The sequence below is a fragment of the Xenopus laevis genome, chromosome 6L (assembly GCF_017654675.1).
Source record: "Xenopus laevis strain J_2021 chromosome 6L, Xenopus_laevis_v10.1, whole genome shotgun sequence".
Taxonomy (NCBI): domain Eukaryota; kingdom Metazoa; phylum Chordata; class Amphibia; order Anura; family Pipidae; genus Xenopus; species Xenopus laevis.
The window spans coordinates 70,434,847-70,458,031 of record NC_054381.1 but is presented as its reverse complement, the minus strand read 5'-3'; the positions used below and the strand labels follow the sequence as shown (position 1 = coordinate 70,458,031).

At 39.4% G+C, this 23,185-nt stretch overlaps 1 protein-coding gene across 2 annotated transcripts in view; it reads right to left on the bottom strand.

Moving 5' to 3' along the window:
* Nucleotides 1-1,106: 1,106 nt before the first annotated feature.
* Nucleotides 1,107-23,185, bottom strand: part of LOC108719031 (reversion-inducing cysteine-rich protein with Kazal motifs) — a 61,555-nt gene continuing 39,476 nt past the window's right edge. The window contains exons 15-21 of one of the 2 annotated variants that reach the window (XM_018267617.2): nucleotides 15,806-15,919; nucleotides 14,777-14,948; nucleotides 12,348-12,540; nucleotides 10,085-10,295; nucleotides 8,009-8,082; nucleotides 4,494-4,649; nucleotides 1,107-1,673 (exon numbers count right to left, since the gene is read on the bottom strand). In XM_018267617.2, the coding sequence (XP_018123106.1) occupies nucleotides 1,458-1,673; nucleotides 4,494-4,649; nucleotides 8,009-8,082; nucleotides 10,085-10,295; nucleotides 12,348-12,540; nucleotides 14,777-14,948; nucleotides 15,806-15,919 (1,136 nt within the window). In that variant the 3' untranslated portion in view covers nucleotides 1,107-1,457. The remainder of the gene's footprint in view (nucleotides 1,674-4,493; nucleotides 4,650-8,008; nucleotides 8,083-10,084; nucleotides 10,296-12,347; nucleotides 12,541-14,776; nucleotides 14,949-15,805; nucleotides 15,920-23,185) is intronic. The other variant, XM_041566172.1, reaches the window with a different exon arrangement.

Sequence of the window (23,185 nt, the reverse complement as noted above, 5' to 3'; positions counted from 1 at the left end):
ATGGGTTTTAGTATTACGCAGAAGTTGATCTGTCTCTCAATAAAAACGTTTCTCTGGAACATATGTCAAAATATAATGTTTTTTAGGCCAAGTAGCCTCCCCAAATAAAAAAAAAACCACCTTGTCAGGTCAGGCTGCTGATTGGTTTCTATCCTACAGTGCAGTGTGCTGAGTGCCACCTGCTCCCCTGTACAGCCTGGGAAAGGAGGCAGTGGGAAGTGGAATAAATGGGCTGGACTAGTAAAGTTTTGACTTTTTACAATAAATCAGCCCAAAAACTACTTTTTTGAGCACTTTCCTTTTATATTCAAGATTATAATGCACTGGCACATTAATGATTTTTCACACAAAATGTCTCCTTCAAATATGGACTGGTAATTTGATTACCTGTCTTTTTTTCTCCTCAAACAATTGCCCTGTTTAGTGCAAGAAATTGCAAAAAGCATATATATACCTTTATCAAAACAATGTGTCTGCTTATTCCTGGGTTGCAACTAAAATTGCTATTGGTTTGTGAGGGTCACTGACCACAGCATCCAAAAACAGACTCACTGTTGCCTGGTTGCTAGGACAATTGCTCTAGCAACCAGGCAGCTTTAAGGGTGGTATATAAGATATTCATCAATAAAGCTGCTGTAAAAACTCCAAGCAAAAAAATTTCCAAGCCTAGTAGATTTTTTTTTTTAAACTACTACAATTGGAAATTGTCTTGAATACCGCTATGTACACAATTTTATACATACATTTTAATGTGGTCCACCCCTTATAAAGTCTAATTGACAGCAAATAATACTCTTTAGAGTGCATGGAGTCAACGACAGCAAATCAGAACAGCAGCAGTCATGCCAAGATGGTCACCATGTGAAATAAGGCTACCAGCTGGAGCCATGAGAAACTTGCCTCAGACCCACTGATAACTGAGACAAAATTCTATATTTTAAAATGGAATTTCAGCTCTACCTTGTCTGGCTCCAATGCTGCAAAGCAGGAGGGCGAGGTGGGATGGCATCAGTTCAGCCACCCCAGAAACTCCCCTGGCTACCAGGCCAGACAAATCATTTTTAACAAAGAGGAACAACGGCCAGAAAACAGACTAGTGACAAGGGTTTACTGGGGTGGGGGGAAGTTTAAAAATAGTATCTCTTTACATTACAGCCTTTATAATTTAGCAACAATATAAAACCTTGTTAACATCCAAATAATACTTCACAGTTGATATATTTAAAAATTACATTTACATATTATAATTGTATATACACAGCATTTAGCTTAAATGTATCTGCTTAACCTATTTATAAAAAAAAAAATAAGCGATTTGGTTTCATAGAAATAATGATCCCTCTGACTGTTTGACAGATACAAAATTCATTGCATTTTTTGTGTTTTGCATATTTTGTACATTACTTATTACAGAAATAATTCTCTCTTCTTAAAAGCAATTGTGTAAAATATGTAGCTTAAGCATTCAATGTTACATACAACAAAGCTATACCAAGATATAAATAAATATAATGAATACTTAAACATATTCTGTTACAATCAGAATTTAATGTTGTTGATATCTGAACTTCTGAGGTTATAAGTGCTGATAGTGGCACCTGGGATACCAGTGTTGGACTGTCTGAATTAATAAGAGAATTAATTTTCTCAGCCTCCTTATTGCATGCATCAATCTGTAAAAAATAATAAAGAAGTGGAATTAGACTTGACATTTGTTTTTAAAAAAAAATAGGCATGTTTATGAATATTCTTTTGACAGGTTGGATTGGCCTGCCAGAGTACCAGAGAATCATAGTAACATAATAAGTTAGGTTAAAAAAAAACCACATCCATTAAATTCAACTTTAATGTCTGTATAATACCTGCCTAACTGCTTGTTGATCCAGAAGAAGGCACCAATCACCTCAGAGGGGGAAATAATTCCTTCCTGATTTAAATGGTAATTGGACCAGTGCCTGGCAGGGCCAGAATGAAGAGTAGGCAGAAGAGACATCTGGGTTAGGGCGCAACAATGGGGGTGTTGGGCATGTACCTTTGAAGAGTCTTCTGCCTACTCCTAGTCCATGCTCTATTGCTCCTACTGCGGCTCCCCCCCCCTTGTCATTGTGTCTCCCCACACGTTCACATGCAGACACATGTGGGGGTGGGTCAAGCCAGGTTTCCTAGGGCACCTGGACAACTTGGTTTGCCTCTGGTCCCTGGATCAACTTGCACTAATAGCTAATTTCCAATAACCCCCTATTTCCTCACTTGCTAAAAAGCCATCCGACCCCTTCTTCACACTATCTAATGTAGACTGGTTCAGGGAGAGTGTTCCACACTTCACAGCTCTCACTGTAAAAAAAATTCTTCCAAAATCTTTAGATGGAACTTCCATTCTTCTAACTGGAACAGCTGTCTGCTGGAAGAACCTACTGGTATATAAAGGATTATAAAGGTTATTATATGATCCCCTTATTTATATGTAGTTATCATATCAACCTTTAAGCTCCTCTTCTCCAACTTAAACTTGGCCAGTCTTTCTTCATAAATTAGAATTCCCCATACCCCAGGTTTTGGACCCTCTCTAATATCCCATTTGAGCCCTGGAGACCAATATTGCACAGCATATTCTATATGAGGCTGTACTAGAGCTCTGTAAAGTGGAAGAATAATCCCCTCCTCCCGTGACTCTATGCTCCTTTTAATGCAGCTCAAGACCTTGTTTGCCCTTGATGCTGCTGACTGGCATTGCTTGCTACAGAGAGAAGGAAGATGCAATGTCTGCTTGATAAAGGGGTTCGCCCCGAAAAGTTGCACGTCCGCACCTAATAAACTAGCAAGGAGTAACCCTGCATGAAGTTCCTTGTGTGCCAGTGTTTCACTACTTGAGTATTGCTTGCTACAGCCAAGTTTATAATCTACAAGGACTCTACAAGGAACTTTTCCATTATGGATTTGCCTAGTGCAGTCCCATAAATGATATATATGGATTGCATATTTTTACATCACAGGTGCATGATATTGCAATAACTTGAAAAATTCGGTTTGCTAAAAGTCTTGATAAAATCATGAAAACCCAGCGCAGACCACGATATCTTCAAATTGGAAAAGGGACATCTGCCATTGACTTCTACGTAACCTCGACAGGTTAAAGATGGAGTATTTTCAGATTCTGACTTTAAGAATCAGCTTCGGGGTATAATAAATAGGGGAAAGGGTTTTTTTCCTCAAAAAATTGAGTTTTCCCCTTCAAAAGCCGACCAAAACAATTTGAGCTTTAATAAATAACACCCTAAATCTCATTTCACTTAGTCACCCAGATGCCAGTTTGTCAAATCCCGCTTGCAAGGATGCCACATCCTAGAGGGAATTACTTGGGCTGCATAGTTTTGTGCCAATTAACAAAATTCTGTTTTGGGTTCTCATTAATTTATTACAATATCAGAATATTAAAAAAAAAACTTTTTGTGAGTAGTGGCTGGCCAGCCTACTACTCACATTCAATAAAACAACAATAATGAATATAAAAAACTAGTATAAATAATTCATACTACTTTAAAAACCAAAGGAGCTCATACAGTACATCAGAACTAATTAAAAACCTAATTCATAAAGTACAAATGAGTGGAGATGGAATTGATAAGGAATGGTAATTAGTGTGGGCAGTGTTAGATTATCCTATTCACCTTCCTAATAACTGAATCCCCTATAACTATAACCTGTTTTTCTTTTCTTGCACTCTTCTCTCTCCTGCATTAGAGATGCTGCCCCAAGTGAGCTCTGAGAGTCAAGTATGCTCCATACATGCTAATTTACAGCTGTCTTCCTCAGTATCTTCACAAAAATGGTGCTACTGTGCAAGCTGTGGACCAGCCCCCCTGCCCTTCTATCCTCTGCTTCCCCTCTTAACTGTGACAAACCTGTCTCCTTCATTAGCCTCCACTGTCCCTTCTCCACCCCAACTTCACTGGCCCCTGCCAGTGGTTTCTCCTTGAGCCACCTATGCTCCCCCATGTTTGCAGCCCCACTCAGTGCTGCAAGTTGATCTCTTAGAGTCTGCAATTCTGAGAAAAACCCACCTACAAATGAATGTTTCCTGGGAATAACATACAAATTCATATACATGGAACAAGATACACAGATAGTGACCTTGGTGACCTAAATACCTTTTGGCTTCTAACCAAGAGGTTAGAAACCAACCTTTTGGTTAGTAGTGGTCCTCAGCCAAGGACAACTCCTCTTTATTTCCACCAAAGGCCTATATTAGACCTATACGATATGCATTCAACTACATTTATTGGTAGGGTGAATTCCAAAGTCCAGTTGCATCCTTTGCAAGTTTAAAGCAGAAAACAAGTCAATATATATTTTTATTTTTTTAAATCCTTCCATGTATCAGTGTGGTAGAAATTTTATGTATATATCTTACAGAGACATGTTCAGCACTAGAACTGAAAGAAATGGTTACATGTAACAAAAAAGTTACATATCTCCCATAAAACTATCCTTACCTGTATTGATTTTGGGGGGCTATCAACAGGAACAATAAGGATAATGATATCAGATTCCATACTTAAGTACCCAAATACATCACACTGAGGTACAGAGACATGTTGTCTAATTTTCTGTAGGATGTCCATAACAGTTATTGGTGTGTTCTTTGTTGCCTTGGCAGAAAAAATATAAATTATATACACATATTTAATAAAAAAGTAATGTTTACCTTTTGATAAGGTGGTCACTAAAAATAATTCAGTCAATAATCATTTCAGGTGCTAAGGCACTTTGACAGGTGCCACATATTTTGCTTCCAGTAACATTTCTAAACATACTGTAAGAGGTGTCTATGAAAAGTGATTATGACAGATGAATAGTAAACTCCAGGGAAATATGTATAGTGTTGCAGCAAGAGTGGCTGTATTTGTGTACCGGCTCCGGAAGAGCAAAATGAATGGGGCCCTGGGGTAAATGGAAAGGAGCAGGGGGTCTTCCATTCCTTGATCCATTAAGAGTTTTCAGCAGCTAAGCTAGCGGTAGCGAGGTAATTAAGCTGCAGGTGAGCTGCAGTTAAAAATAGGTGTGGGACTACACCTCAGGGCTTTCCCCACCCGGAGACCTCCTGGAGCTGGAAGAGGGTGAGGGGCCGTGGACATCTCCAAGTGCAGGAAGGAGGTGTGATTGTTTGTGTAGCTGGGAAGGAGATTGAGAGTGGAATGCACAGGAGAGAGGAAGAGAGAAACCCCTCGCAAGAGTGTCAAATGACCAAGAGAGGTTTCTGGGATTTGTTTAAGGTAAAAACAGTAAGTGCTGTAAAGTTGTGTTAATGTGTACAGCAATGTGGGTGTTGAACTGGGACTGTTAATCCTATGTGAAGCTAGTATGCTAAGAAGTGGATTTTGTTCCTAATAAAAGCAAGCCAAACTGCATTTAAACTGTGAAAGGTGGTGTCAGACTCGGTTTCTGTGCTTTATCTGTGCCATGGCCTATGGTCTTAGCTACCTGAATGTCACAACACTTACAATATACATTCTAAAATTTGCAAATACCTAATAATTTAGAGCGCTGTCTGATTTAAAAATAAAATGGCATATGTAAGTTAATACATGTCTATCTAATTCATCAACACATCTGATCACTGTGAGTTATCAGAAACCAATACATTTGCTGCTATGTGAAAAAAAGAATAGAATTTACAGTATTTCAGTTATCCATTCATGTAGGTAATGATGTTCCTGCCAGCAAGACGTTTATAACAAAATCAAAATCTGGTAAAAGCTTTGCTGAAAACTAGGGATGCACCGAATCCACTATTTTGGATTCGGCCAAATCCTTTGCGAAAGATTTGGCCGAACCGAATCCAAACCCTAATTTGCATATGCTAATTAGGGGTGGGAAGCGGAAAACATTTTTTACTTCCTTGTTTTGTGACAAAAAGTTAAGTGATTTCCCTCCCCGTCCCTAATTTGCATATGCAAATTAGGATTTGGATTTGGTTCGGCTGGGCAGAAGGATTCGGCCGAATCCTGCTGAAAAAGACCGAATCCCGAAGCGAATCCTGGATTCGGTGCATCCCTACTGAAAACTTCAGCCAGGATACTAAGGTTAGGACTTCATGGTGAGCGACGGCGTGGACCCGATAGAAAACGGAAGTGAAGGACAAATCACAGGAAACCACTACATTTATCCAGCTGCCTTCCCGTAGGCTTGAATGAAAATCGCCTGTGGGAAGGCCTCCTCCGGAGAGATTAGTCGCTCCGAAGATGAGGAAATTTGTCGCTGGGCGACTAATCTCCCCGAATTGCTGTGTGTGTCTCTGCCCTTAGTCTTTATTGAACCATCGGTGTAGATTCTGTCCAGAGGAGTTCACGGCAGCCATCTTCCGGCTCTTCAGGAATCTGTGAAGTAAGTGGCGAAATGCCAATTTCCGTGACTTTCGGCAGTTGTCGCGGAGCAGAAGATTGCTCCAAGAGCCGGAAGATGGCTGCCGTGAACTCCACTGGACGGAATCTGCACTGAGGGGTAAGTGAAGCAGCTAGGCTAAGGGAAGGGAGGGGGGGTCTAGGTAGGGTAGGGGGGTAGGGTTTTTTTTTTTTTAATTTACGGTTGAATTCTCCTTTAAAGTCATAGTGTAGGGGTTCCAGCAGGTTTTTGATAAAGAGGCTTGTAAACTGTAAGTAGTAGGCAAAGGTTACCAAGATTGAAGGGAATGGATAGGGGGTGACAAGGGAATGTTTTAGTTGGGAGGAAAATATTCCACATGAGAGGGAAAGATTAAATAGATGAGTTAAAGGAGAAATACAGCTTAACTAAAGAAGTAGGCTAGAAATGTTGCACATTATGTTTTGGGCATCTGTACCAGCCCATGGCAACCAAAGAACTTTAATAGTAAAGATCTGTGTCTCCAAAGATGCCCCAGTTGCTCCCCATCTTATTTTCTGCTGATTCACTGTACATGATCTGTGCTGCTATCACTTTCAGAGCTCAGGGACCAACTCACAATATAATGTACACATAGAATAGAAATGTCACAAGGCTGATTAGTAATTAATACTAGGGACGCACCGAATTCAGGATTCGGCCAGGATTCGCCCTTTTTCAGCAGGATTCAGATTCGGCTGAATCCTTCTGCCAGGCAGAACCGAATCCAAATCCTAATTTGCATATGCAAATAAGGGAAGGGGACAGATAATTACATGACAGCTCAGAAACCAGCGCAACAAGCATCAGAATATAATAATCGACCCAGTAACCATCTTATATTACAGGCCAACCTCATTTTCTGCTTGATAATTTGTGACGACCCCTAAGCTTAGCTTCTCAACAGCTGCTCAGAGCTCACTGAGCATGTGAGTGTCACAGACACTTTCCAAGATGGTGACCCCCTGTGACAAGTTTGAAGTCCTGGATCATTGCTGCTATTGACAAGCTGAAACTTTAGGCTGGTGCAATAAGTTCAGAATATAAAATGTGCAATTTTTAGCCACATTCATATAAAGGGTTTAGTTCTCCTTTAAGGATTTGATTATACAGGGATCGGCAGTGGGGAGAGCTTTGGAAGGAATGGGATTAAGTAGGCAGGTAATAAGGTGTGAGATAACTAAACATTTTTAGACTTTCTCTTCAGTAAAAAGATTAAAAGCAATACAGAAAAGACTGGGTAGTGTGGAGGAGGGAGGTGAATGGTACGAGGAATGTCCTTAAGTGAAGTAATTTCTGATAGTGGCAGTTTTGCTTCTGAAGTACTCTGCAATATGTTGAGCAGCGACTGACACACAGAGATGGTGAGGAAGGGAAGAGCAAGGAATTAAAGATAGAGAAAAGTTATGAATGTTTTAACTACTTCATTACATTAAGCTATAGTATAGTACACAGTGTAGAGTGGACCAATAGTATACAGTAGCTACTTTACTTCAGTTACAACTAGGGTTGCCACATTTTCTGGTATATTCCTATATTTTTTGGTATATTCTGGTATATTCCTATATTTATAGGGTGGCAACCCTAGTTACAACATTTGACACTTTACCGTTGCAAAAGTATCCAGTTTTTCCTTGTCAAACAAAATTCTTAGGACTCCAGCACACAATGGACAACATGCTCCTATGAAAATAAAAGCAAACATATCAGATTATGTTTTATTTGTAAAGTATTAATTATTTAATTTTCAGAAGTACATGTTTTATTTTTTTATACATTGAAAGATGCAACACACAATACAATTAACAGAAAACTATTATTTTTACTTTATTTTAAGTTGTTATTAAAGATAACAGGTTACAATGCAAATATAGGTAATAAAATGTAGTTTTACACAATTATGCATAAGAACATCAATAAAATTTTCATTTCTTTTGACAATTACAGTGTCCTATGTCTCATTATTAAAGAGGAGTTCAAGGTAATGTAATTAGGACAGCCACCGGGATTGCTTCCAGTAAACAAATCTGGGGTCATTCACAACTATGAACAGTTTACAATCAAAACTTAATAATCATAAAAATCAGAACCATCAAACAATTTAATACGCTGCCTCCTTTAACTCTTCTCCGGGACACAGGGTTCCCTTGAAAGGGAAAACCCATTTAAGCAGTCGTGTTATCTCCGTCGGAGAAAGCTAAACAGTATAAAGAAATAACATAATGGCAAATTTTCTACTGGAATTAAATTTGGTGGGATATTTTCTATATATTTTAGGCGCTGTTCTTAACCTTTTTTTAAACTTTTTTATAGACCTGCATAAAAAAAAGTGGGTGTTCACTATGCCACATGATAGAAGGTGGGGTCATAGGCTGTTTTGGAGAACACATGATAGCAGATGAATCTCAAAGGATACTTTTTGTCCCATGCCACTTACACAGTTAAGATGAATATTGTATTCCTCTGATGAACACTTGTAGGACCATTTGCCTCTAATCTTCTAAAGAAGGTAACATTTAAGACCCAACAATACAAATAATGAATAGTTTCTCACTGGGAATTGGAGGGGGCTGATCAGGGCCGGATTTACATAGAGGGCGCCCCTAGGCCCACTGTCATTCATCACCCCTGTGCCCTTCAATTTATTTGTGCAAATTTTCATCATCAATGGGGAAATGTAAAAAATGATTGTATCTCCAGCTCATCCCCACTGTTTTTGAACCAATGTGGGTGTGGTTGGGCAGCAAGCCGCCCCCCTAAAATCCTGCCACCCTAGGACCGGGCCTAGGTGGCCTTTCCACAAATCTGGGCCTGGGGCTGATTACAAAGTATTATTGGGGTCTGGGCAAATGAAATTCTGCTTGGTGCTTGAAGAGAAGGTAAAGTAAACTTTAAAATTTAAGCTAAATTAAGTTGTTTATATTTTAAACTTGTTCTTGTGTGAGGAGTAAACCTCTTCTCACTTCTGTATGCATTATTGCCTTATTATTTTTAGGTATCTGTTATGAAACGGTTATTAAGCAAGTACTAGGATCCAATCTCTTAAACAGCAAAATAAAGCATGTCCCAATAGAAATTCTGTTCAAAGCACTGTGATAGAAAAAGCTAATCACTTACAACCCCTTCATTAGTATCCATCCCCTTGGATTTTTCATATTTGTTGTGATACAAACTGGGATTAAAATAGATTCAATCTGGATATTATGTTACCAATAACAAAAATAGTCCTTAATGGGACTGCACTAAGTATATCCATAATGGAGAAGGACCTTGTAGTCATTGAGATGATAAACCTGGCTGTGGCAAGCAATGCCAGTCAGCATCTGCAAGGGCAAACAAGGTCTTGGGTATAGAGGGTCATTATTTGCGAGATATTATATTAGAGTGAGTACAAATAGTTGGTAAAGGGTATGTAAGGTCACAGTTATAAAGAAGGACTGGCCAATTTGAGATTGTTTAGGTTGGAGAAGAGGTGCTTAAGGGAAGATATTATAACTATGTAGAACTTAACGGGCCAATTCTCTAGTAGTATTACTTCCTTCCAACACATAAGCTAATGTCAACCCAACAGTTGTATAATACAAGAAAGGATTTTTTCGAACAGTGTTGTATTAATAATTTATCCTTGATCTAGCGATGCAGCAGTTACATAGAATCACACACAATTTCTTTTAGTTTGACTTACCAGGTGGTATGATGGGTTTACAAACTGTGACAGGAATTGCAGGGCACTGAATAGACAAGCATTCATTATGAAGACCTTGGTCTGAGAAGATGCCAACGTCCTGGCAGTGTCCATAATAATCCACAGCAACACGATCAGAATATGCACTGCAAACATTAGGGTACGTCTCTCCATTGTGCCCACAAACTGGTTCTGCAGATTTGCAAAAAGGCTAAAGCAATGTAAAACATAGCACACTTATTAGAATTCATTCTGCATGAATCATTCATTGTTTGCTAATTCCCACAGATCTTTCTGTGGGACCCAATAGCTATTCATTCGACTGCTGAAATTTCATTTTGGTAATAGCTCATATAATTAATCACAATATAAACAGTTGATGTTACTCTGTATTATATCATATCATATAAAAAGTTTAAATAATGAATGTGTTAATAAATCAGTCAGTTCATTAGTGGTCAGTGCAATTTGCATTACGATTTTTAAATGCATTAGTGGTCACTGGAATTTGCATTATGATTTTTAAATGCATTTGTGGTCAGTGGAGTTTGCCCCAACTTTAAACCCTACACACCTGCCTGCCCCTGTCAGGTGTGATCTGACTAATCAGATTGTGATACTGCAGAGTTTCAACTATTCAGCAACATATTGAAGCAAAGCGCAAAGCTTTTGCCTAGGGGTTTTTAAAAGTCACCATCTCTGCACTGAGATTGTATTATTTCATAATATCTGAGAACTACTGGACAAACTGTTATTTACTCTAACAGCCCATGTGCACTCAATTGAAGGAAAGAAATGTGGTGTTTCTTTTGACAGAGAGCATTACTCTGAGGGTTTACTGGTGTATTTATATAGACCTTTCTGATAAAGCTTACTTAATTTTAGCCTTTCCTTCTCCTTTAACATAAGTTACGATCTTTATACAGATAGTTACTTAAAGATATCATACACCATTCCTACAAATTTATACTGAAAATATAAAAGTTAGACTAGCTTTACTTTATGCAAATCAAATCATGCATCTGTTTTATACAAATAGGCCTTACACTAATAAACTCATTGTCATGCAGACATTTGCCAACTTTTAAACATTTTCAAGCACACTTTTCTGTTGGTTATGTGTAGCATATAAAGGTTCCATTTAACAGGTAATATACAGTAAATCATAACAGTAATTCAAAACATGCTTTCCTGACTTGATTAATACAATTGTGCTGTATTTTAAATCATATTAATTTATAACAAATCCATTTGTAATGACTACACTAAAGAAAATAAATTGATTCTTGCAATAGCAAAAACTGGAATTTGTCTGTATGGTATATAAACAAGCAAAAATGAAAACAGGGCATACCAATTAGATACTTACTTCCAAACATCTGACCAATAAATGCTACTTGCTATTTAACCTTTGCACATTCCAATTGATTCCCCCTGAAAGCATGCACCACTAATACTTCAATGCTAACCTTTTAGGATATTATTGACCATAATGCATAAAACCAAAATTATGTCACATGCAAATGATACATATAAATCCTGTGTTTTTTATTTATATGGTTAAATGGAAATGTCAAAAATTAAATTAGGAGACCATGTACCCATGTCTTCCTTGATCATAAAATTCCAACACAGTTTTAGTCAATGGAAATAGGAATAGGTGGTCTTGAAAGAGAATTAGCAATGCATTCAAAATTAAATAGTAATTAAAGGAACAGTTCAGTGTGACAAAACAAACTGTGTAAATGGATAGGCTGTGCAAAATAAAAGATATTTCTAATATAGTTAGTAAGCCAAAAATGTAATGTATAAAGGCTGGTGTGAGTGGATGTGTTACATAAATAGCCAGAACACTACTTCCTGCTTTTCAGCTCTATAACTCTATGTCAGTCAGCGACTTGAAGGGGAGCCACATGGGACATATCTGTTCAGTGAGTTTGCAATTGATCCTCAGCATTCAGCTCAGATTCAAAAGCAACAGATATGACCCATGTGGCCCCCCTCAAGTCTCTGATTGGTTACTGCCTGGTAACCAGGGTAACAAGTCAGTGTAAACTAAGAGAGCTGAAAAGCAGGAAGTAGTGTTCTGGCTATTATGTTACAAATGAAGTCACTCAAGCCTTTATACATTACAGTAACTATATTAGAAACATTTTTTATTTTGCACAGCCTATCTATTTACCCAGTTTTTATTTTTACACTGAACAATTCCTTTAATAGCCACATGTTGTACATCAATCACACATTGAGCATCAGATCTTACTTGGCATGATCCTTTATATGACAGCAGTCTTCCTCTTTGATATAATGTGCAAAGGTTTATGTGCTCCACATTTTCAGTGTCACACATTGGGTCCCGGGAATGTTCACATTTAAGATGCCTTGGGATACATTCATACTGGGCACACCCAAATTTCTCATAGCTGGTTAAGCAAACTTTTCGCTTTGGAATACATCTGCAAAATGCAAACAAAAATATGTAATTGAAAAAATAATCAGTAAAGTCAGAAGAAGATATGCATACTATATATTTGTTTGGTTTGTCAGGTCCATAACTCCTACCCATGAATATGTCTATCAGAAATAACCAAGTACAGGAAATACTGAAATGTACCTTGGTATGAAATGTATGTATGGGTCCATTATATTTCCAATTCAGGAAACAATAAAAGAGGAAGTTGGTAATGGAGAGTGTAGAAGAGAAAAGTAAGAAATGATGCAGAGAATGTTAATATGAGGGTGGGACAAGTGTCAGGTTATTTTAACAAGTGAAAAGAATCCATGGCTATGACTAATAGCAAAGCATATTCCTAAATAATATTCCAATTAAAAAGTCTGGGATGCTGGAGTGTGAGAATGCAAATGAGAATAAAAGACAAACTGTGCAGAGAAAAGGTTACTGTTGCTGATGTATAGTGCAAAAAGTGCTATGTAAGTTAACACAAGATGATCAGATGACCAAGACCAATAGTGAAGATTTAGAATAGCAGGAATCCAATTACTCCTTAAGGTACCCCTAAGTGGAAGTTAAATGGTGGAGCTGGCATGGAAAAAACAAAAGGATTGATTATAAATTAAGGAAATGATTTAGGATAGAACAGTCTCTTGGATCCCAAAAACAGAGAATATGGAGTAACAGGGAATGATCAATTGTGTTAAATTCAGCAGAAATGTCCAGCAGAATCAAAATGTGCTATACAGGTATGGGACCTGGTATCCAAAATGCTTGGGACCTGGGGCTTTCTGGATAATGGATTTTTCCATAATTTGGATCTTCATACCATAAGTCTACTAGAAATATACAACATCCATAAGATTATCGATGTTGTATATGACTTTATTAACCCATGGCAGAGTGGGTGATTGACTGCTAAGCCCCTGGTCCCAAGGGATAAGACACAGAGGTGAGCACTTCATTATTGTGTTGAATAAGTCTACTAGAAAATCATATAAACATGAAATAAACCCAATAGGTTTTGCTTCCAATAAGGATTAATTATATCTTAGTTGTGATCAAGTACAATGTACTGTTTTATTATTACAGAGTAAAAAGAAATCAGTTTTAAAAATTTGGAATATTTGGATAACATGGAGTCAATGGGAGATGGCCTTTCCATAATTCCCAGCTTTCTGGATAACGGGTTTCTGGAAAATGGATCCCATACCTGCACTAAACATTTTACACTACTTACAGCAATTTTACTTTACCTATTCAATTGAAATTGGATTATAAGGTACCTACAATTTCTTGATCTTTTAGAACTCTGTCAGACTGTTTCACTGTATTAACTAAACAGCATTAGTGCAGTTACCCTTAGCAACTAGTCCGATCATAGCTTTCATTTTCTAATTCTAATTAAAAACGTACTTTTATTGACTGGTGACTTCACTGCTGCAATTTACTGCAGAAGCTAATAAATCAGCCCTATATGTTAATCATATAGGGGGGATTTATCAAATTGTAAGATTAGTGCTCACCACAGAAAAATTCACTCACTTTCTATTCATTCTAATGGGATTTTTTGAATCATATTTATCAAATAATGAACTAACTTTCACCCACTGATAAATAAACTTCTCAAAATTCCATCTGAATGAATAGAACGTAAATTAATTTTTCTGTTGTAATCTCATGTTTTGATAAATCTTAGTGCTTACACTACAGGGTAATTTATTATTCCATGAGGTGCAAGTGCTAGTGCACCTACCTTAGGGGCCTATTTATCAAAGGTTGGATTTTAGTGGTTTTTGAAACCACAACTAAACTCACAAACCCTTAAAACTCTTGGCATTTGTTAAAAATCCAAAAGTATGAATTGCAGTGTTGTGGGAGTTAGAGTGATGGAAGCTCTCAACATACTATGTATGGAGACACCAATAGGGATCAAACTCCTTAACTGACACCTAAATAATCCTCAGGCAGATCCACCTCCTACTAGGATTGAGTCCAGCAAGCTAGAGAGAGACATGTATTTCCTCCCCTTATAAAGACTAAGGGCAGGACATAGTCACTAGATCCCTGGGTCAATAGAAGAAAGCTTCCCTCCCACAGGGCATAGCTGGAAACCCAGTGCTTCCTAAGTCAGTAGGGGACTTTAAGCCTGTGGGATTTTAAGTACAGGAATATTTATTCAACAATAAATACAATGCCAGATCCATAAAAACAGATTAAAATAGATTTTTAGGAGTTACCTTTCATTTCTGGAACATGGGTTTGGATTGCACACATCTTTGGAAGAACAGAGCCCAAATTCAAACTGGTGATCCAATAACCCAACACATCGTGCTATACATGCACTTGGGTATGTACGTCCATTCTGCCCACATACAGGAACAAACTGATCTTCACAGTTACAGGGTAGACCTAACAAACATAGATTCATGTGTCATAAACAGCATAAGAACTAGTCTTAACAACAAAATTGTAAAAGAATTATCAGAATTTTAAGACGTTACATGCAAAGTGGCATCAGTAACTTTTAGGGGCACATTTACTATGGGTCGAATATCGAGGGTTAATTAACCCTCGATATTCGACCATCGAAGTTAAATCCTTCGACTTCGGATATCGAAGTCGAAGGATTTACCGCATTTCGTTTGATTGAACGATTCACCGATCGAACGATTTTCCTTCGATCAAAAAATGCTTAGAAAGTCTATGGGGACCTTCCCCATAGGCTAACATTGGTGCTCGGTAGGTTTTAGGTGGCGAAGTAGATGGTCGAAGTTTTTTTAAAGAGACAGTACTTCGACTATCGAATGGTCGAACGATTTTTAGTTTGAATCGTTCGATTCGTAGTCGAAGTAGTCAATTCGATGGTCGAAGTAGCCAAAAAAATACTTCGAAATTCGAAGTATTTTTCATTCTAATCCTTCACTCGAGCTAAGTAAATGTGCCCCTTAAAGTTAAAAAGCAATCAAATGTATTTTAACAAGTGCAGGGTAATAGATACTGAAATAAATATATATATATATATATATATATATATATATATATATATATATATATATATATATATATAGCTCTTGCATCTCCTCTCAGTTTCAGTGTGTGCTGACCATATTTAGTCTTCAGCAATCGATATACAAGAAACTCCTTCATCCTAAAGTTCCAGCATTGACTCATATTGGCATGTTATACCCTGAATTTACAGATTGTTTCATATGTTTGTATACACAAATATATTTAAGGATACTGTTTTTAGCAGCTAGAGAAAATACCTGTAAACATCCTACGATCTTCTTCTGAATGGGGGCACTGATGATTTGAACACCTCAGTGTGCCAGCAACACATGAACAGATGTTACAATCTACTTTAAACGACTCCCCGTGATCTGAAAAAAATGACGCCTTTATAAATTTTAACAGGTTATGCAAGTGTAGGGGGCATAACTTCAAATGAAACAAAACAACTTTAAGGTACACAAGGAGGCAAATGTATATATAAAAATATGCTGATATTTAAAACAAAATAAATTGTCAGAAAGCAGTGCATTAAACATTTCACTAGGGGCCAGTGTTTCTTAGAAGTTTGAACCAGGGACCAAGAAGGGAGCAGAGCTGAAAAAGAGGACTGATTGCCAACTTATATATATTTTATTGAAGCACAGTTAGGTAATAAGTCAGGTAGGAAGGATTATATAAGGAAAAAGCAAAAGGCAATGGATAGGTTAAGTAAGCAAGAATCGACAGTATGGCATGGAAAGTTATAAACAGTGTTCAAATGTCCAGGCAATACCAGGGAATGAGGATGTTGCTGCACTTAAGCTGGCCAAAGACGCAAATATCTGATCGTACGAACTGAGGATTAGTACGATTTTCGTCTGACGGAGATCGGTCGTTTGGTCGATCAGACAGGTTAAAAGATTTCTGTCGGCTGCGGGTAATATTTTTGTATTTATTGCCAATCGTATGATTTTCAGAGGGAGACTGTCACTAGCTTTGGTCGGACATAACTTTCGTACGATTGCTGTCAGGGGCAGAACATCGGCTGATCTGTTCTTTTGTACTGTATTTGATCGGAATGGTTAGTGGCAGGTCGGGAGATGGGGAAGTCTGATCGTACGTTGATTCGTATGATCGAATCTTTGCGTCTGTGGCCAGCTTTACTCTCAGTAGGAAGGCCAACTGCAGGCCAGAGAGAAGCAACCCAACCAGGGGGCCACCAGGAGACCTGGCTGCTGGGAAAAATGACCAAATGTTCAATGTTCACTGGTGTCAGCATGAATTTGTGTTGAAATCATCATTGAGCTGCACTCACTTCTTGGTGTATGCACAATGACAGTGCTGACAAGCTCAATGACATTAGTGGACAAAGAGCTTGCTGCAACCTCACCTACAGTAGCTTTTTGAAGTTATGTTATTCTCCCTTTATTGGTGCCTCCATCTCCCTTTCTGCAAAAGAGACTTTGGCCTTGGTGCTTCTGCAAGGGCAATGGTGGCTGTATTAATGACAGATGAACACTAAGGGGCAAATTCATTAAGCAACGAAAATGCGCTAGCGATGCCTTCGCCGCACTTCGCCAGGCGAAGTTTCACCAGGGCACCGCTAATTCACTAAAATCCAAAGTTGTGCTCAAGGAGGCGAAGGGTAGAGAATTTGCGCTAGCGTTAATTCGTCAAGCAAAGCGAAGTTACGCTAGCGATGCCTAATTTGCATACGGCGCCAAGTTAAAGTTGAATGGACGTATATGTAGCAGCAAATACATTACATTACACAAGGCTGGGAAAGCTTCATTAAATAAAATAAAGTTGTTATATTGCCCTATACATGTGCCCAGTGTATAGTTTAGGTGCTATATGTTAGGAAATGTAGGGGAGAAGGAGGGTACCCCCTAAAAAATTTACGATCTTTTTCAACCTATCACCCTTAAAAAGGAAAAGACGCCAGCGTTTTTTTTTAATTTTAACTTTGTTTGAAGCAATCCCTATCTACTCTAATGCACTTTGCCTGGTCTGAGGTGGGGAAGGCAAGTCTGGCGCAAGAGGTAACGTTCAGTAAAATGCACAAGTTAGTGAATTAGCGTAGTTAAGTTGACCCTTCGCCATAGCGCAACTTCGCGCGTAAGGGTGCGAAGTAGCGCTAGAGTAGGTCCACTTCGCTAGCGAATTTACACCAGCGCCCGTTAGTAAATCGGCGAAGTAACGAAATTATGTCACGAATTTGCACTAACGTTAGGCGATTCGCGCTTTAGTGAATTTGCCCCTAAGAGAAGCCAGAAACCTAACAACTGGACTTGTAAAGGAGTGTGTTTCTGCAACACTACGGAACAGCTAATAAGCCTTTAGCCTGCTTTAGCTGCCACGGCAGGTTTAGGCTGTTTAGGTTTAATAGCAGTAGCTGTATCTGCATCACTATCCTAGGATCTTGTCTGCTAGGAAGCTGTTGTTTCACTGTCCTGTGCTCAATATACATGATAAAGATCTAAAGGCAGCTAAACTCCATTCACTAAGATTTGACCAACAAAGAGTTGGTGTGAAACTTAGAAAAATTGAAAAATGACAGTACTTCCTTCTGATATGTTACAGCATATCATAGCATATTAAGAATTATACTGAAAAGTACACTAAAGCACTGTAAAGTACAAGGAAAAAATAGCCAGTACAGATGCATATAAAGTAAGAGACATCCAAGTTAAACCACAACAAGAAACCTGGTTAATAACTAAAATAAACAGTGACACAGGGTGAATGCATATAAGTTACTATACTTGCATATAAAGTACAAAACAGGAAAATAACTATATGTATTGATAAACCAGTGTTGGAGATGCAACACACCAACTATGCTACCAAAGGCTTTGTGAATGTAGGATTGCTGCACATTGTGTTATGCAGCTGTGAACACTATAAAGATGGTGCAACACGTGGTCAAAAGGTAGAGGAAGGTAACCTAGAAAAAGTTCTCAAAGTTAAAAAAATTATACGTTTGGCATCCCTTATCCATTAACCCATTACAGAGAAAGCTCCAAATTATGGGAAAGCCATCTCTCATAGGGGTATATTTATCAAAGAGTGAATTTATAGATCCCCACAGTCCTCTAGATTGAAATTATGGCACTCATCATTCATTTCTATGGAATTTTAAAAGGTGTATTTATTAAAGGATGAACTTTAAATTTTACCCATTGATAAATACTCTTTTAAAAAACCCATAGAAAATATTGGAGAGTGGCGTAATTTCACTCTAAAGGCCCGTGGTGACCTATAACTTCACTCTTTGATAAATATATCCCATAGACTCCATTTTAATCGAATAATTCAAATTTTAAAAAAAATATTTTGTTTTTTCTCTGTAATAATAAAACAGCACCTTGTACTTTATCCCAATTAAAAAATAAGCAATCGTTATTGGAGGAAAACAATCCTATTGGGTTTTTTAATGTTTACAGGAGAAGTAAACCCTAAAAATTAATATGGCTAAAAATTCCATATTTTATATTCTGAACTTACCAGTAAACCCCCGATTCTCTAAAGAATCGTTAATGAAAGAATGGTAACAACAGTGAGGCAGCAAAATGCGATGGGTGCTGATTCACTCGGCATCCCCAGGCAGCAACTGGCGACGCTAATTTGTGGGGATGTAGAGTGAATCTGTGCCTATTGCTTGTTATTACCTATCTGCTATTAGAATTCTTAAATTTTGAGTTTATTGGTAGTAAAGTGTTACTGAAAAATTTCTTTATAAACAACATTTTTTGTGAAAATGTTCTCCTGTCCTTGAATGAGTTCTCCCTGGTGAGCTGTACTTAAAATCTTGACTTTAACATCAGATGAACGCTGCACTCTTGAAAATGCAACATAAAGTTGACCATGACCAAACACAGGCTCAGATAGGTAAATGCCGACTTTATCCAATGTTTGTCCTTGTGATTTGTTGATTGTCATGGCAAATGCAGCCTTAATGGGGAATTGTCGTCGTTTAAGTTTAAAAGGTAATTCCTGGTCAGAACTGGTAAGGTCAATTCTGGGAATCAAAACAGTATCACCGCTATGGGATCCTGTAAGCACTTCTGCCTTGATAACATTTTGTCTCATGCTCTTCACAACCAACCGTGTACCGTTACATAAACCTTGCTTAGTGTTAGGGTAGGGGCACACGGCGCGATTTCGCCGCGATTCTGCGCTGGGCGAGTTGTCGCTGCGTTTTTTAAGCCGAAATAGCTTTGCTAACTTTGGCGCTGGCGTCAATGCAAATTGCGGCGAAATTGCTGCGCTAATTCACACGCGGCGATTCTTTTTCTACTGTCGCCCGGAAACGCTCAGCGAGGCAACTTCGGACGACAATAGAAAACGAATCGCCGCGTGTGAATTAGCGCAGCGATTTTGCCGCGATTTGCATTGACGCCAGCGCCAAAGTTAGCAAAGCTATTTCGGCTTAAAAAACGCAGCGACAACTCGCTTAGCGCAGAATCGCGGCGAAATCGCGCCGTGTGCCCCTACCCTTAAGGTTTCTTAACAGCATGACTATTGTTCCTACTTTGAGTATAAGATTGTGTTGTGGTAATCCAGCATTGTTGATAGTGTTTAAATATTCTAATGGGAAGTTAAGTTTCTCACTTTCGTCTTCAGAATCAATACAGTCAGTACTCAGAAAGACACAGCTTTGTCCAGGAAGTAATGCAATCACTTGGTTGTTTATCATGTCAACATCAATATTTTTTGGAGATAATATAGCCCGTTTTGCTAAAAATGGCCACCCACGCAGGTACGCAACCGGTTCCCCTCCTAGAGTGACGCTAGCGCCGCCATTAGACAAACTTGCAAAGGAGTAGCAAGATGGCCGACGCTTATACAGACTTTAGTGGGCGGATGACAAACTCGCAGAGGAGTAGCAAGATGGCCGACGCTTATACAGACTTTAGTGGGCGGATTTGGCAGTGGGCGGATGACAAAGTCGCAGAGGAGTAGCAAGATGGCCGACGCTTATACAGACTTTCGTGCAGGTACGCAACCGGTTCCCCTCCTAGAGTGACGCTAGCGCCGCCATTAGACAAACTTGCAAAGGAGTAGCAAGATGGCCGATGCTTATACAGACTTTAGTGGGCGGATGACAAACTCGCAGAGGAGTAGCAAGATGGCCGACGCTTATACAGACTTTAGTGGGCGGATTTGGCAGTGGGCGGATGACAAAGTCGCAGAGGAGTAGCAAGATGGCCGACGCTTATACAGACTTTCATGCAGGTACGCAACCGGTTCCCCTAGTGTGACGGTGAGCGCATTTGCCTCCCTAGATCCTAACCTTCCAGCGGTCGCCGCCTGAGTGAGCAGGAAAGAAGAGGCGGCGGGAGGCAGAAGGAGACGGTGAGCGCATCTGCCTCCCTAGATCCTAACCTTCCAGCGCATCTGCCTCCCCGATCCTAACCTGTTCTGATCCTAACCTTCCAGCACATCTGCTAATCGAAGGCCGCATCTATGTCTTTCGGCTGAAGTTGCGCGTGCATCTCATAGATCCTAACCGAAGTTGCGTGCGCATCTGCCTCCCCTCCACTCGGGACATAGATAGGCCTTCGGTTAGTATATAGGATTGCACCAGCCTAAAGTTTCAGCTTTTGAATAGCAGCAATGATCTAGGATTTCCAACTTGTCACAGGGGGTCACCAACTTGGAAAGTGTCTTACACTCACATGCTCAGTGGGCTCTGAGCAGCTGTTGAGCAGCTAAGCTTAGGGATCATCACAAATTATCAAGCAGATAAGGTTGGCCTGTAAAATAGGCTGATGCTACAGGGCTGATTATTACATTCTGATGCTAGTTGCACTGGTTTCTGTGCTGCCATGCAGTAATTATCTGTATTAATTACTAATCAGCCTGATACTATGACCTTTCTATTCTATGTGTACTGTATATTGTGAGTGGATCCATAAGCTTAGTAAGTCACAGCAGAAAAGAAGATGGGGAGCTACTGGGGCATCTTTGGAGACATAATGTACAACATTTCTAGCTGCTTCTTTAGTTAAGCTTTAGTTATCATTTAAGTGATTTGTTTTGTAGACTGGATGCCAGGTCCTAACCTGCATTAACTAAACCAGTAGGTTGAGCAATTTAACAACTTAATAGTGCTGAGGGAATAATATTGGCAGTCAGTGGACCAATAGAGTATTTTGGTCTGGTGCTGCCTTAGGTAATGTACCATTGCATGTTCATTGATGCATGTGCAATGACATTAGTGGAAGTGACATCACAACGCAATGCGCCTGCATTTCACAAAAGGGACACTCCACCTCTGCTACCTGATTTCATGTGAAAGAATCCAACAGCAGTGGAAGAGGCTTTTTTTTTCAAAATTATTTACTTTGTAGGCATCAGAGGACCGCATCCCCCTAAAGCTGCCACCCTAGGCATGGGTAAATATGCCTCTGCAGTGGACATCAATGTACATGCACTAGATAGCAAGCCTATGCAATACTGCATGCCTGAGCAGCTTGAACTTTGCGCAGAAAGGTAGTTAGAAGTTGTGGCAATGGTGCTTGTAGGGTTAATAAAATTGATAATTAATAAAAGTGCTAAAAAGTGGAATTCATGTAGTTACTACTTTTAAGGTACTACAATACGCACAATAGGGAATTGCTGTATCTGTATCTATATGCACTTTAACTTGTGTAACTTTTTAAGAATCAGTAAGGACAGGGCCGCATTAGAAATCACGGGGCCTGTACAACAACATTTTATGGACCCCCTGGAACCCAACTACCCCCGCCCCTAAGCCCCACTCACCCCAGCCCCCAAGACCCACCCCAAATTCCACCCAGCCAACACCACAGTAAAAAGGCGACACAGACATCCATGCTAAAAACGGTAGACCCACCCCACACACAAGTTATAAAAAGCCATTGGTGGTCAGGGCCCCCTTACAAGTTAAAAAAGAACATTGGCACCAGGGCCCCCTGGCTACAGAACATCAACTTCAGGTCTTTTCACGGCTTCTGGTCTTTTCGCGGCTTCAGGACTTCAACTTCGGGTCTTTTCGTGGCTTTGGGTCTTTTTGTAGCTTTGGGTCTTTTCATGGCTTCGGGTCTTTTCGCAGCTTCAGGACTTCAACTTCGGGTCTTTTCGTGGCTTTGGGTCTTTTTGTAGCTTTGGGTCTTTTCATGGCTTCGGGTCTTTTCGCAGCTTCAGGACTTCAACTTCGGGTTTTTTCGTGGCTTTGGGTCTTTTTGTAGCTTTGGGTCTTTTTATAGCTTCGGGTCTTTTCGCAGCTTCAGGACTTCAACTTCGGCTCCTTTTGTGGCTTCGGGTCTTTTTGCGGCTTCACGACTTCAACTACGGTTTCTTTCGTGGCTTCGGGTCTTTTGCGGCTTCAGGTCTTTTTGTGTCTTTAGGACTTCAGCTTCGGGTCTTTTAGTGGCTTCGGCTCCATAGCTCTTAGGACTTTGCCTGTTCGGAACTTCGGCAAGGCACAACTTTGGCGATGTCTAGGGGGCCCCCTTTAGGCCCAGGCCTGGTACAACAGTACTCCCTGTGCCCCCCTGATGGCAGCCCTGAGTAAAGACCATGTAGAGCTGTTCTGAGATAATTAAGCCTCACTGCACACTATTACATTTGGTCACATCATTATACTGCTTAACTTTGGAGCACTTCTTCTATGTTATACCTAACAG